At 30.9% G+C, this 16976-nt stretch overlaps 1 protein-coding gene across 3 annotated transcripts in view; it reads left to right on the forward strand.

The window, feature by feature from the left end:
• Positions 1–16976, forward strand: part of LOC145333584 (guanine nucleotide exchange factor DBS-like) — a 95778-nt gene that overhangs the window by 65823 nt on the left and 12979 nt on the right. For all 3 annotated transcript variants that reach the window (XM_080178747.1, XM_080178746.1, XM_080178748.1), the window contains exons 20-31: positions 1804–1884; positions 3371–3435; positions 9061–9119; positions 9701–9753; positions 10135–10177; positions 10492–10535; positions 11033–11108; positions 12511–12553; positions 13167–13190; positions 14847–14894; positions 15331–15427; positions 15901–15965. In XM_080178747.1, the coding sequence (XP_080034873.1) occupies positions 1804–1884; positions 3371–3435; positions 9061–9119; positions 9701–9753; positions 10135–10177; positions 10492–10535; positions 11033–11108; positions 12511–12553; positions 13167–13190; positions 14847–14894; positions 15331–15427; positions 15901–15965 (698 nt within the window). The remainder of the gene's footprint in view (positions 1–1803; positions 1885–3370; positions 3436–9060; positions 9120–9700; positions 9754–10134; positions 10178–10491; positions 10536–11032; positions 11109–12510; positions 12554–13166; positions 13191–14846; positions 14895–15330; positions 15428–15900; positions 15966–16976) is intronic.

Below are 16976 nucleotides of genomic sequence, written 5' to 3' on the forward strand. Positions count from 1 at the left end.
AATTAACTATTAAACATCAAAAGCGGTCGGACCACTTTTTAGCATGTTTTAGGCTATTTTTGTATTTTCACATTGTTCTTCATATCTTTGGTGTTTATGTTCCGATTTCCAAAAAAATTTCAGGTATAGATATTAAAATTAAATTTTCTGTTGTTTAAAGAAAACTACTATGACGGTCAGACTGCCTTTAAGCAGGCTTTTTTTTGTATTTTTCACATTTTTCTCCATACATTTGGTGTTCAAGGTCCAATTTCCAAAATTTGTCAGTTATAGATATCCAAATTTTCCAAATTCTTTAAGTTAAAGATATAAAAATTTAATTTCCTGTCGTTTTAAGAAATCAGCCATGGCTATTTTTAGATGTTTTACATATTTCCCCATATCTTTGGTGTTTTGGTCTAATTTTAAAACTTTTTTGGGATATCAGTATCAAAATAATTTTTCCCATTGTTATGAGTATCTTTTATGTAATTTACTTTGACCGTCATCAATTATACAAAATATGTGTTTATTTTCTCCAATAAGCCTATTCTTGATTTTATTAAATACACTTAAATCTACTTGTACGTATTCCCATCCATGATTTTTTGTGCTTCGCTACTTATGGATGTTGTCATCCTTGTTTACTTACAAATAGATCAATTTGTAAAGGCTTCTAATGTCTAAAGTTATTTTTGCTTTTAGTAAATTTAATAATAAAAAAATGAATATAAAACAGATTTAATATCTATTGTTTATATATTTCTTCTATAAAAAGCATATCCATAAAATGTAATATTGTCATATTTTTCCTTTCTCACTCACACATGAATATTTATTCAATTTGGTCGCACAGACGCCGTTTTCTTAAAACAGAGGAATTTTATATTTTAGCTAATGCATTAGTCCTGTGGCCGTTATATAATTAGATTGCCAACATTCTAAAACGTTCTCTCCTATCATTTATTGGATATAACCAGTATATAGTTATAGAATTGTTAGACTATTACAGTACTTTAATGAGACTGTTATTTTGTCTTGTAGAAACCTTGAGGGCAAAACTAAAGATCGATCTTTTACAACCCTGGATGTTAATTTGATATTTAGTTTCACTGAATTTAGTCATATGAAATAACCCCACACTTTTACTTTTTAAACAAACTGGAAATAATTAATTTGGGATTGTTTTGTTTGAATGTTTATTTCTTTAGGTTAGGTTATAGTACTTGGAGGCTAGTATAAGTTTAAAAACACCTTCCCCATATTTCTTATTTTTTAAATAAAGGAGGGGTTTTAGTGTTTGATAGACTCCTTGAGGGAACGCATCCATTTCTTTACTTTAATAATCCGATTTTTTTCTGCTATATTCCAAAAACATATTCAGCCAGACGGCCAAAAGAAAAGACATTTATAACCAATTGTTGCTGGCGCCTTGGAAATATTTAGCTTTTCTACCGTTTATGTCTATCTATCTATATATCCATCCATATATCTATATATCCATCCATATATCTATCTATCTATCTATCTATCTATCTATCTATCTATCTATCTATCTATCTATCTATCTATCTATCTATCTATCTATCTATCTATCTATCTATCTATCTATCTATCTATCTATCTATCTATCTATCTATCTATCTATCTATCTATCTATCTATCTATCTATCTATCTATCTATCTATCTATCTATCTATCTATCTATCCATCTATCTATCTATCTATCTATCTATCTATCTATCTATCTATCTATCTATCTATCTATCTATCTATCTATCTATCTATCTATCTATCTATCTATCTATCTATCTATCTATTAAGGAAACAATATATAATGACAGAGCTACTGCAGACTGAACAGAAATATGTTGAAGACCTACAATCTGTGTTATTTGGTTACAGGTAATGAAAATTCTTTCCTTTAAGATCTCTTTAACGACAGGGATTTTGATCCTGAGCTGGAGCTTTAAATCATTTCACTGGTGCGCGAAATCGGGGTGAGCCAACTTTCCTCCAATGAGAGCACAGCATTTTACGAAATGCCGCGCTGTGATTGGCTGAAATTCTGCGCACCCCGATTTGGCGCACCATTGAAATGATTTAAAGATCCAGCTCTGGATAAATAAGAGCAATTTAGGAAAAGTTCTAAGCTGCGTTAATTATTGGTGGAGGGGGTGGTGCAATCTTTTGACAAAACCATCTTATAATCAGCCCTCAAAACCGCCTGAAAAGAGAAATTAAAAATAATCTGAACAGTAAGATAGGGGGGGGGGGGTTAGGTAGATAACAACCCCCCCTCCACCAAACTAAATTATATGCACGCACAAGATCGTGTGATATTCTTGCAAAAAAATAAACTTTTTAATTTTAATTTCTTTAAGAGATAGAATTCTTAATTGAGTGTTTTATCAATGTTTCCTGTTTTTGTAGCAGCAAAGCTGATAAAACTTTTAGATTTTTTTAGATTGCACTTATAAATCAAGTCAAATTAAATGAGCGTTTTTAACTCAAATATTTTGTGATTTATTTACTTAAAATTTTATATTAAAATCATGGTAATCTGTAATTGCTCTTGTACTTTGTTTTTCAATAATTCACTACATTACTTGAACATTTAAATGTCCAATTTCTTAATTTATCAGGGAGGGAGAGGATAATGGCGGTAAAAATTAATCTACAACACGATTTTCTTCAAATATTTTTTGCACACTGGAGGAAAATGATATCTATAATTTGGGGAATGATCAATTTATCTTGAATTGTACTATTCCTATTTTCTTGTAATTTATGCAAAGTTGGGACATTTAGTTAATTAAGCACATTATTGGACTATACATACAAATGGCAGTTGATTTATTTATCTATCTATCCATATCTAACTATCCAACTCATTCAAGAATCTAGGCATAGACGTCCAGGGGGGGGGGGAAGTTTTACCCCCCTAAAAAGGCTATGACGTTCCTGTCTCTAGGTATGAACCTGCAGGTTTTCAGAAAACTTGGAATGGCTTCTGTCATATCAGTACTTTAAATATTTTGCTACCTTATATAGGCTTTAAGTTCTGAAATAGGCTTCAGAGTTTAGAACTTAAGGTGAATGTTGGAAAAGTTTTTTTTTGTTATTGTTGCACTATTTAAATTCATAATTGTCCTTGGTAAATAAGATTATAATCTTGTTATTGCTACACTATTAATATATGTTATTATCCTTGTTATTGCTGTACTACTTATGGATAAAATTGTTAATGTTAAAAGCTATTTTAACTAATTATTGCTGCGCTACCTATTAATGAAATTATCCTTGTTTAAAGCAGATTTAAACTTGTTATTGCTGCGCTACTTAATAATATAATTTTCCTTGTTAAAAAGTTTAATCTGTGTTGTTTCAGGGATGTTTTATTGGACACAGAGATGCTCTCACAAGAAGGATGCCAAAAGATATTCAGTAATCTCGGTAACTTTTTATATTTTCTATCTTTCTATCTATCCTGGCTATATATCTTTTCTGTCTATGCTTTCTATCTATCTATTGCCTTTACTAGATGCTCTTACAAGAAGATATTTATAGATTTCGTTTACTATTGTAAATGTAGAAAAACACTCAAACCAGACATGTGACGTCATAAAAATGAGGGATATGAGAGGAGAAGTGGAAAAGAAAACTCCTAAAAAAGAGATGGATAATCAATCATTTTTATGACGTCACATGTCTGATTTTTTATTGAACTTCTCCATTTACTTACTATTATTGTCTATCTGTCTATCCATCTTGGCTATCCATCTATCAATGATATCTTTCTATCTGACTGGAATAAAATGTTGCCATTCTATTATGATTGTATATTGTGTATTTTTCGTACTGTAAGAGAGCAAAGCATAAGTGGTGTGCAAATACTGTCGCAAAATTTGTTTTACAATTTCATTTTGATGTTATTCTTAAAGTGGCAAGTCGAGAAGAGAATTTAAAAACCCTTATTTGAAATAAATTGAAATAAGAGGTGGAGAAAGTATAGATTTTCGTATGTTTGTGCTTATCTTTAGGTCTTGTATGGTTAGGTTTTATTGAGTTCAGGGAAGCCCCATTTGGTTAGGGAAACGCCTGGGTACGGTCCCTAAACCTCTTCATCCCCCATATATTCTATTCATTTTAAAAAAATAAAGCACTATTCGTTGATGAATTTACCTAATAATGATAAATCAAAGGATATTCAAGTTATTGGTGGAAATGTTTAAATAATACAAATCCAATAAAGATTTTAAGCAAATGGATGACTCATGAGAGGTCATGTTTAAAAACTTTCAGTACCAGTCTAACGCTCCAACCTCCCTATACATCTTAACACAACCTTGATATTTGACATTCTTGTCTTTATGGAACCCTTTGCGATTATGACAAATGTGGAAATAATAGCTCACACAATTCAGCCCCATCGAGGGATTAATTCAATCCAGTATAGTAAGCCACATAGCAAATTAGAAAAAATATTTTTTTTTTAATTCTATTATAAATCAGTATTAATTTGAGGAACCATTAGACTGGTAATTATACTGAAATCAAAAGTTTTATAAATATGTTTTTTTTTCTTTTGTTGACACAAAAATTTCTATTTTTATTAGATCTTAAATTGATCACTAGCGGTTACGCCCCTAGAGGCCTCTAGGGGCACTTGAGGAGAGAGTCGAATTTAATAATTCAATTTCTTATTTTAGATTTTAAAGGAAAAAGTAAAAAAAAAATTGGGGGGGGGCGAACATTTTTTTTTGGAGGGGGGGGAGGTGCTCCCCCCCTCAATTTTAATTTTAGTTAAAAAAATTTAAAAATTTGTTAAAATTTTTTTGGGGGGAGGTTTTCATTTTTTGGGCGGGTTGGGGATGTGCCACCCCCAAAAAAAATAGTTATAAACCTTCTTGGGACCTATGAGAAGCTACCCTGTTAAGGAGAACCCGATCGGTTCAGCGGTTAGCGAGATCCTTCGGTACAAACATACAAACATCCTGTTGCTTTATTATAAGGATCACAAATCAATGTCCTTTTTCCAAAAATAAAATTGCATCTTATTTCTGCTTATTTATGGCTTATTATAGTTTATAATCCAAAACAAAATAGAATCCACAGGTTTTATGCCATTCTCATTACAAACAAAAATTATTAAAAACATTGAACAAATAATTAGTGTTTTTTGTATCCTTATACTAAAGTCTGTGTGTGTGTATCAAGGATCTTGCTAACCACTGAACTGATATTGTTCCTTTTTACAGGGTAGCTTTCTATTAAGAAAAGGAACCCCCATACAATTTTTTTTCTTTTTTTAAAACTGCAAGTAAAAAAGGGGGGGGGGGTAAAGGTAAAAAGATGAACAAGGAAAAAATACAGATCCCACAAAAAACATATTTTTATATTAGAAGACTAAGAAATTACATTGGGAATTAATCAAATTTATAGGTAAACTACAACAAATAAACAGTAAAAATTCCAGATCCTACTAAAAGATTTCTTTATAAAGTTTGGCTGTACAACAATGTACTTATTTAGCAAAATTTAGTACAGAGATTTACCAAAGATAACCTATTTTATAAAGGTTATTATGGTATATAAATCTATATTTTTACCTGGTGTATTTCTGTTTAATTACTTCTCCATCATCATTATACCCCTGTATAAAGGGTAGGGCAGACTAGGAACCTGAAATTTAAATATACAGGTAAAACAAATAAATTTCATAGTTATTTATACTATGTCGGACTTTTAAAAACAAAATCTATACAGAATGTAATTGCTCTTTTTGTACTTGACCATATGAACATCTAAAAAGATGCAATCTTGCCAAAGATAAAAGGTGTTCATACAATTTTGACTAATTTTTGTTGGCTTCATTCTTTTCTGTATAATTTGGAGTCTGGGATAAGACGTTATATTTAAATTTTACCTAAAATCTTTTAAAATTGATTGGGTTGTATTAACCAGAATAAAAAATCTATAGAATAGATAAATTTTTTTTTTGTAATTGGGGGGGGGGCGGGGGGGGGGGGGGCTCACATCAAACTATTGTTTATTGTCCTATCCCTTAAGATCTCAGCTACCCAGGGATAAAGACAACACATAATTAATAAGTTATGTGTATGTATACTATCTACAGGAACCCTAGACCCTTAAACCCTTCGACGTCTTACCTAACCTAACCTAAGAAGAACGTTTTACTTTCTAAATTTTTGTATGGTCATGTTTTTTTTGGATAGAAGCACAACCGTAAAATATATCCATGGAGGGAAGGGCAATAACAATTGAATAAGCTGTTTATAGTGCCTATAAAAAATGACGTCATACCATACAAATGACCAATGATAGGCCAATACACGGACTAATTTACCAATGGCAGGCCAGTAAACATTTTAACTAACCATTTGTAGGCCAGTTTAACGTCAGTTTTTAGTACCACTATAAAAAAGCTTCTAAATAAAAATTTTTCTCATCACGATATTCATAGTTTGCAAACAAGAATGAAATATAAATTTACCATTTGTTATCCTACCCATTTGTCCATGAAAAATACCAAAAAATTAAAGCTGTAAAAAGAAAACAAAAAAATTGCAGAATTCTCTTTCAAAACTAGATAAAATATTACAATAGATAGATGAAAATTGTTCATTGGGGCAATCAGATATTAGAGTAAGACACTAGAGGCGGAAGGGGTTAAATAATTGTATGTCTCCTTTCTAAGGACCTTGTGCCGACTTTTCATTGGGGCTTTGAAAATCAACAAATATTATCTAATATTAACATAGCCAAGTAGCAGAATACAATTTGATAGCAGACGAAAAAGTTCCTTGGAAAGGTGGGGCATTTAGTTATCTGTATATACATCTAATATAGATCTGTTTCTCAGAAAATACAAACAAATAATATGAAGGAGATAAAAAGAGAGAGGATGAGAAAAAAAATGTGTGATAATAGTCATTTTTAAATATATCCATTTATACAGAATGCCATTATAGCTTTGAATTCAGCAAAACATTTCAAATTACCATGTAATGAAATGTCAGTTTACAAAACAATACAAACTTTGGTGTTTAAGTCAATTTCAGGTCAAAGGTATCATTTAAAAATATATCAACTTAAATCTCTCTAGCCGCTTGACTGATATGGTTCTCCTCTACAGTGAAGCTTCTTATAGGCAGAGAGAAGGTTTAAAACTATATGGAGTTGGGTACCTTCACCCTCGAAAGAGAAAAACTACTCCCTTCCCCCATTTTTTTCTGGCTGGCATATGTATGGCATGCTAATTTTTCAATGGATAGAGAATGTTGATATAAAAAAAGCACTAAAGTTTAACTGGATATCCAAAGATTGTAAATGTTTTAAAGTATTGGACAAAGCAGAACAATAAAAATCCACATTCACTTCCACACAAAAATTAGTTTTATAAAATTTTCCTGCCGGAAGCCCTGGTATCCCATTACCTCTTAAAATTCATCATGTTATTAACAAGTTGCTTATTTAGTACAAAAATAACCAAATTTTTTTCCAAACAGGGGACGATTTAGAATGATTTTTTTTCATTTCTAGCATTCAATACATGGCACCTTATCGAAAAGAAATCCAGTATTCTAAATCTTTATTTGTACAGAAAAAAAATATGCCTGTCTATTCTGATCTTAGGGGTAATTTTACTTTGGACTTTTTTGAGGAAATGATGGTACTCCAAACAATAAAATATAAATAAATGGTTTACAGTCATATTTTATATTTCTTATGTCTCATATTATCCTCAGGGGTTAGGGGACGGAACAATTGGAATTTTTATTAATATTCCTAAATTGAACAGTGATTTCCCTAAAATTTTCCGTCGAGCACTGAACCTTCTCCCTAAAAAATTGAAAATAAAAGTAATTTTTTGTGTAACCATTGCTGAGAACCTAACCCCATGGGGCTCATCAGCACCACAAGGGGTAACAATGGGTGGAAGTAAAATGAGAAAAAGATAAGCACCCCTCCTTCCCCCTAATATTTGACTTTTAACTTTCGGAAAACTGTTGTGTTGGTCTTTTGAATCTCAGTGATAATTTTGACTCATTTTACATTCATGCATTTCAAGCAGGGGCGTCCAAGCTTTTTATTTTGGGGGGGGTAAAATGGCGCGCGAAGCGGTCCGCAAATTTTTTTTACCCCCCCCAAAATTTTTACCCCGGGGGTAAAATTTGCTTGGGGGGGGGGGGAATTACCCCCCCTGACATCTGTTGGCAGGGGTAAATTTAGTTTACCCCCCCCAAAATTTACCCCCGGGGTAAAATTTTTTGGGGGGGGTAATTTAAATTTTATTAAATATATAGTATTAAAAAGAAACATCACTACTTGGGGTAGTTAGTCTGGATTATAATTTATACATTGATTAAGCCCACAATTTTGCCTTTCCCTTAATTTCTGAATTTAGGATTATGCTGTTTATCCTTATATCCCAAAGACTTTTACCATATTGTGTTCAATAAGTTTTTATGTCAGTTCTAGATGCTCATGTACAATATACAATATCCAATTTATAATATTCATTAAAATTTTTTTTTTCTTTCTTATTTCGTCTTTAAGGGATTCTATGACGTTTTAAGTGATGTATGTATTATTAATTGGATGATAAACTTATGCTCGCACCTGGCTGAAATAACCGCCCTCCCCCATCCCCTATTGTATGAACGAACTGACCAATATAGCAACAAAAATTTTCCCCTGTCAGTATATCCACGTATTTCATATATCTATTTTTTTAACATTTCTCTCTCTCTCTATTTCTCTCTCTCTCTCTCTCTCTCTCTGTTTCTCTCTCGCTCTCTCTCTCTCTCTCTCTCTCTCTCTCTCTCCTGTATATCTTTCGTTTTCTCTTTTTAACTATCTATTCAATTATGCCATTGTTTTCAGCTTACACCAACAACGAAATTAATTCGGGGGATAAAATCACGAAACCTATACGTTCTTTTCAGCCATCGTTGGGGGGCAACACATAGTAAAATTGACGATCTGCCCCCCAATGATCATTTTAGCTTTATTTCGCTTGTTGGCTACACCTACCTTATTCCTGTATTGTTTTAGACGAGATAGAACGATTCCATTCAACGTGTGTACTGCCTAGACTTCAGGATAATGAAGAGGTACTAGATATAAAATTACTTGGATGATTCACCAGATTATCCTCTACTCCAATAAAGTGATACTCAAAGCTGGCTAAGAAAACAATACCCTACTCCCTCCATCCCCTTTACATTATTACTTCCCTTTCTACTGGATGAATAAACTGACCAATAAATGAAGTCCATAATAGCAATATACATGGAAGACAATTTTTCCCCTGTCAATATATCCACGTATTTTATAGCCAATGAAAATAGGTATCTATCTATCTTATCAATTTATCCATTCATCCAGGAAAGGAGGGGAAACTAGACTGTAAATTTTATTGGTACCAAAGCTTTATAACCAGACCATCACTGGCTTAAAAACTTTGGATACTTTTATGTATTTTGATTGGTTGGTTCCAAACTAGCAGTGTTTAAACTTTTCAACCAATAAGTTTAATCAAAAGAATGAATAATTTTGTTGCTAATAATTGTTGATAAATTTCATTTTATCGTCGATTATCTAATTCTTTTATCTATTTATCAATACACTATCCATTTTTAAATATCTATTCATCTGTCAATCTATCTTTCAAATAATCTATCCATCAATTTAGATTGCCAAAATATTTCTGGACTGTAGTGAAGTTTTGAAGAATTTATATTGTAGGTAAGAATATTTTTTAAAACTACTCTTTTCTTTAATTATGGTAGGTCCGTCCGTAACTACGTCATGCTGAACTTAGTAAAGGCTTGTTCTATTTGGTAATTTAGACTTTATAGAGTTGATTAATTAAAGTAGATTTCAAACTTGAAGATGTCTATAACAGTTAGATACAATTTAGTAACAGTTGCTTCTTTTTCTAAAAATGTTCGTAATTGTCCATCTGATTTATTAAGATTCGCTTTGAATGCTATTTTATGTTTATTGGAAGGTACTACAACCTGCATTACTTATGTCTCCTTTTGGAGATCTTAATAGGTATAAACTGACTTGCAGACGTACAGAAAATATATGTTTCTCAACTATTTATTTCTATTACTTTTTTAGTTACTGCCAAAATATGTCGAACGCTTTGAAAACAATTTCTCAGGTGAGAAACAAATTTAAAATTTTTTTAAACTTTCGTACAGTTTTAGAGATTTTTAATAACAAAAATTACAACTGCTGGTTTCCATAAACTTTTGGTGTAAGACGTAAAGATTTTAGGAAATTTTTCCTCTCCTTAAATGAATTAATTTAAAATTATCCACGACTTATATGAAGCATCTTTAAAGGGAAATCCCAGTCATGTATGCGATCTAAGCATACAAACATATTAACGTCAGATATAATAGATATTAGACAAAGAACTTATTATTTACTAACATATTTATGAATTTAATTATAAAAAATTTACTTTTTTAGATTGGAGAATCTCACCCAGCTTTAGTGGACTGTCAACAAAATTTAGGATTGTTTATACATGACACTAGCGGCTATGTCTATAGCATAAAGTGGCTTCATATTCGAATGGGCAGATTTAGGCTAGAAAATAGCTTAAAACCATCCCAAGTCTGAAAATAAATTAGCCTAAAACCATAACAGGACCTATGTGAAACATACTTAAAATAGAAAACCCAATCGGTTCAAATCTTAATCTGTAGACAAAATCCTTACTACTTTATATAATAGGATTATATAAAATATATATATATATATATTTTATTCTAAATTTTTAATATGAAAATTAAAATATTTTGGGGGGCTTTAATTTATAATGTTGTTAATACTAGCAACCGAAAATAATCTAGTACCAGTAAAAGCCAATAAAAATAGCAGTGTCCAAACTTTTCTTCAAATAGTTTAAAACTAAAGTAGGGGTAATTTTGTTTATCAATAGTTGGGGATGTACAATTTATCGTATTCCTCTATTGTCTTAATTTTAAACAAACATTGATGTGAAATCAGGCCACAACCTTCCTCTGTCATCCTACCTTCTTAAACCTGTTCAAAGACTAACAAAATATCATCTGCTTTTAAAGGTAAATATTTTTGGTACTTCTGGGTAGCATAATGATTTACAGCCCATTATTCCCTGTCTCACTGTATCAAATCCAATTGAATTATAGTTATACCAGCGGTTTCTCCCCTAGAGGCCTCTAGCAGCACTTTAGGAGGGGGAAGTTGAATCCCAATGGGCCAATACCCATTCTTATTGGAAGTCGGAAAGGTGGTGGTACCCTCCCCCAAAATAATTATAAACCTTCCCGAGACTTATGAGAAGCTACCCTGTTAAGGAGAACCTGATCCGTTCAGCGGTTAGCAAGATCCTTTGGTACAAACAAACAAACAGATAGACATCGTTTTACTTTGTATTATAGATGATTAAAAAAGGAAAAATATCTTTGATTTTAATATTTTTAATGATACGTTTTAAACTTTTGTTTTATTTTCTTTTTTAAAAAGTACGTTTTTGTTTGAAATTATAATAATAATACGAATTATTAGCTACAGGTGAAAAAAGGTCTAAAATAAATAGATTTAGAATTATTTGGATAAGGCACCAAATTTTTGCCTACTCTAATAAAATAATACTAATATAACGATATCACTCATCCCTCTCCCTCTTATGTCTTTACCCCATCCCCTCCCCTCCCCTGACCATGGTGGAATGCGTTTACCAATAACTGATGACTCTATTTGTATTAGCATTGTAAATTGTCACAATATCCACGTATTATACATCCATTGTGAAAGATCTGATTATCAGGGTTTGGCCGACGCATCTGTAGCCACGTTTGGCCACTCATTATTGGAGAAAAGCATTCCAGGCCGCTAAAATATTTCTAAATTTTCAGCTGTACTAATTAACAACAATTTTTAAACAATCCTCATCAAAAGCCAAACATTTTATTTTTTTAATCGCATTCGATCTTTTTTAAATATTTGCAGTTGCGAGTCCCGCCCTCTTTTGATAAGATTTTGTAAAGTTTTTTTTTGAAATCGGCCCTAACTTTAACATTGAGTTTGCTAAATTAAAAAAAACAATAACAGCCAAAATTCAAATTAATTAATATTCGTAAAATCCCCAGTAGGTCTATTAACGATATTTCCAGTTTGGCTTCGAAACCTACTAATATCCGCTGGACTGGAACCATTTCTCAGCCATGCTGAATTTTTTGTATAGAATGAATTACAGAAAATTTTGCATTAATATTAAAATGGAATCATAAAGTTAAAACTTGTTTTGTTAGACCAGGCCTTCGGCCGCTCGGAGCTAACAAACCTGATTTTTTCATTTTAATATCCGCGGAAAGCTGTCTATAAAACCATTTTTATCATCAATATAAAGATCTTTCGTATTTCTATCCATCTATCAATCAATGTTTCATTCCATCTATCCATCCATCTATCTATATCTATCTATCTATGCATTTATTATAGGATCTGCAAGCTACAAGTGTTAATACAATGAACACAGAACTAGGTAAATTATACATTGTAAAAAAAACAAGTAAAATTACGTCCAAGGGTAGTAGCTAAAGTATATTAAGTAAATTACTAATTACTAGAGGTTACTCCCTACCATCTTGGGGCTCTGTATTCGAAAGGACAGATCTACTTAAAATTTAAATCCGAAAGTAAACTAGTCCTAAACCACTACAGGACCTATGTGAAGCTTACCTAAAAAATAGAACCCAATTGGTTTATTAGTGATTAAGATCTTGAGCTCCAAACAAAAATCCCTTCTTCTTTATATAATAGCATAGAAAAATTGTATGAGTTCCCACAAAGTGAAAATATACCCCCCCCCCCTCCCATTGGATTCTTGAAATAAATTGAAAAAAGTTTGAGTATTTACTTTTACCTAACCTGACCTACAGTAATAAACCTACAAAATACATTCAAACAAACAAAAACCTTCCCCGGCCCCATACCACTTTAAGTGAGAGCGCTAAAATTTAAAAAGACTTTCTTCCCCTCCCTCTTATTATTTATTTAAAATTATCGGGAGGGGCGTTCTGTGCTCGCTAGAAAAGTACGAATGATTAGACCTTTCAATACTTTATAATTGAAACTAACTAGTATTATTTTTTTAGATGATTGTGTAGCTGAAATCCTTGGTAAGTACCAAAGTGATTTCCCCCTCTGATTTTCAGTTTCTTTGGTCGCAGATTCAATGATATGCCAAATCTAAGTTGTTCCCTTATCTAATGAGATAATTGCATGTCAAAAACATAGACATAGTTTATTCATAACTTAAGCTCATTAAAGTTATTATATTCCTGTATGAATTACCATATTGTATAGGTAGATACATGCTCTTCATTAGAAAGATACCAGACTAATAGGCCTGGTATTTTAAAGATTTTACTTAAGTTTCAATTTAATTCATTAAATTAAATGATTAAATGGTACCAGTGTATTCGCCTTAAATGACCACATTTGATATATATACTGCAAGATTAATTTTTTTTTGACCTGGGTCCCAAAATCCTAGGAAATACCTTAAAACCGTTATATGACCAATATATGTATATATTAAATATTTCCTAAAAATCATAGCCTGATCTTTCCAGCAATTAGCAAAACCTTAAGGTTTAGCTGTACTTATGGACAGACAGAAATCGTTGCACTAATATAGATAATAAGTCTAATTAAATATACATGTATGTAAGTAAAAAAAGGATGACAACATCCATAAAAGCGAAGCTCTGAAACTGTATAACAGACAAACATTAACACTTGTAGAGGGTCAGAACTGAATATACAAAATATAAATATATAACTTTTCACAAAATTATACGTAAATTTTTTTGCAAAACTTCTTAAATACAAAATACTGTTTAATGACATACTGACATTTTTAGGACTTTATCATAGAGATGCTTCGCTTATAATATTATGTCTTATTGTCATAGGAATCAGTCCTCCACAAATCAGATCAATCGGAAGATTATTTCACATAAAAAATGTTGTTAAAAAAGTAAAAAAATCAACTTGTTTAAAATGGACATACGGACATTCTGGTAACGATTATAGAGTTGCTACGCTTTTTAAATCGTACCTAACTACTACAGGAATAATCATACAAAGTTTAAAGTGAATTCTAACTTGCCTAAATTAACAAAAAAAGTTATCTGTTACGTACGGACCGACCCTAACTATAGAAAAGCTTCGCCTTTAAAAATTAGCAAAGAATAATATAATTAGCACTACAGTAAAAGTTAGAAATTAGGTCATTACTTATTACTTATAGCAGTTATAGCACATACATATATATAGATATTCAAGGATCTATTTAAAGCTTTTATAAAATTAGGTTCGGTCCGTCGGTCCGTAACGGTTAGATCTTTTCGTTCTTTTAAACCTTTTAGAATTGTTCTATCGATTTCAAACTAAGCATGCTGATTCCTATAACAGTTAGGTACGATTTAAGAAGCGTAGCAACTATGTAATCATTATTAGTGTACGTCCATTTAAAACATGCTGATTTTTTTACTTTATTAAATCCTAATAATGTAAGTCTTTTACAATATCCTGTATTTAAACAATTTTGCAACAACTTTTTGAACAATTTTGTTTAGACTTGCAAATTATTGTTTTGCTTTTTAAGTTCTGACACTCTAGATGAGTTATTGTTTGTTTGTCCTTCCTTCTGATTGTAGAGTTTACATTTTATGGATGTTGTCACCTTTTTTCATTGTAACATCCTCGATTTTCTTTGATTTTTCCTTCTTCATTTTTAGTTATGTGTAATATTAATATATTTATTTTAGGTGTTGTTAGAGTAGTAAACGATTCTTTAAATCAGTTAGAAATAAAAGGTAAATAACATCCATATCTGTTTATCTACCTATCTTTATATTTCATCTATGTATCTAATAAACAAGAAACTTCTTTAAAGAATATTGTTGTTCAAAAAATAACATTTTATGAAAATATTAAATATTAAAAAAAAATCTCCTAAAATATTTGGAAAAAATCATCTAATTGTTTTGTAAAAATTGTTAGTATCTAACTATCTATATGTTACATCTATAAATCTATTTAGTAACCTATCTATACATCTATATATATATCTGTACATCAATCAATATATCCATCCATCTATACTTATATCTATCAATCTATCTATCTATCTATCTATTTATCCATTTATCATTCCATCTAACAATCCATTGATCAATCCACCTATCAATCTATCTATCAATCCATCTAGTGATCTATCTACGAATCCATCTATTAATCTCTCTATGCTAGGATTACCGGATATAATTCTTCCCCTTGGTTCCTACATAACCAAAGGCCTCTTCAATGTTTTGGTCGAAAATAAATCTCAAAGTCAAACATTGTTCAGGTAATATTTATTCCACTTATGCTGAACTAGAACCGGTTCTCACCCATACTGAAAAATCATGTTTAGCATCGTATTACAGACAATTATCCACAAATGTTACATCTAAAATAAAAAATTAATATCAGTTTCGGTAATCGGCCCCTTTGAGGCTAGCACAACTGGTTTTGAACTTGATTATACGCGGAAAGCTGTCTATAATACGACAATAGATAACATGATAAAAATTATGCTCAAATGTAACTCGAGGCATTAGTGCAATGAGTAGAAAAATCATGCATAGCAGACGTATTACTTAATACTGTTAATTTTACACGAATATTAAAAAAACATGAATTTAACCAGTTTTGTTAGCCCGGGCCATCGGCTCCTCGGAGCTAGCAAACCTGGTTATAAACTTATAATTATTCAGTTTGATATCCGCGAAAAGCTGTCTATAATACGATGCAATAAATAACTATTTTTATTTCAATTAGGAATAAGCAGCAGAAAAGATGTGTACTTCTGTATGAAAATCAAATGATTTTCTGTAAGAATGCAGGTAGATAAAGTTATAGAGTAGCTGCGCTTATAATCAAGTGAATTTTAATCAAGTAGTTAGTAGAGAGAGGACATTGGCCTATGAATTAAACTAGACCTCAAAGTTTTGTATACACGTTCTCTCATTCGTTAAAATTTGTTAACACTAAATTACTAAATCTACATTATTAGTAATTATGCCAACAAAAATTGGAGATGTAAATCAATTTATTGTCCATTGTCTTATCCATCAAGATCCTTGGGTGTAATTGTACCATTTGAAAAACTAGTATTAATAGGCAGAATAAACTTAGCAAAGCGTTTGATTTCAATAAATTAAAAAGTTGGGGATTGATAGAATATTAATTAATCTTCGCCCAAATCTTCCTCTGATATTTACTTGCGCCCTAAGGCAAAAATTAAATTTGAATCTTAATTTTTCCTTCATTGTCCTAGCCTTTACAAAGAAGTAATTTTTATATGAAAATTAATAAAATTACCAGAATTTTTTATTGAAAAAATAGGTTTGGTGATGTTTTTTTAGTTAACTCTACATAGTTTTAAAAACAATATAGAAGACAATGTTAGTTTCTTTTTAGTTTATAATTAAAGGACATTATTCTAGAAATTTGTTTTGTAATTTTTCAGTTTCAGTATCCTTAATATGTATAAGAGCGCTAAAATTAAATGAATTAAATATAAAAAGAATCTTATGCCGGTGATTTAAATATAACTGACTTTTATTTATATAATGATATTTATTTAATTATAACAATCCTGCAACCTTAATATAGATTTTTTCAAAATTACAAAACAAAGTCAAATGCCATATTGAATTTGTAGCAATGTATTTTTGACACGTGAATAAAATTTAGACAATTTTCAAAACTGTCTGGTGGTCGTACGGATGTAAGCTTTGAGTAGCTGCGCTACTAAAAATGTATATTTCAATTAGTCTTTAACAAAAAAGTTTTTTTGCTCTAAAAATGCATAGCACAGCTTTTTTAACTTCAGAAAAAGACACCTCTTTATT

This window comes from Acartia tonsa, chromosome 12 (assembly GCF_053477335.1).
Source record: "Acartia tonsa isolate MP-2025a chromosome 12, ASM5347733v1, whole genome shotgun sequence".
Lineage (NCBI taxonomy): Eukaryota > Metazoa > Arthropoda > Copepoda > Calanoida > Acartiidae > Acartia > Acartia tonsa.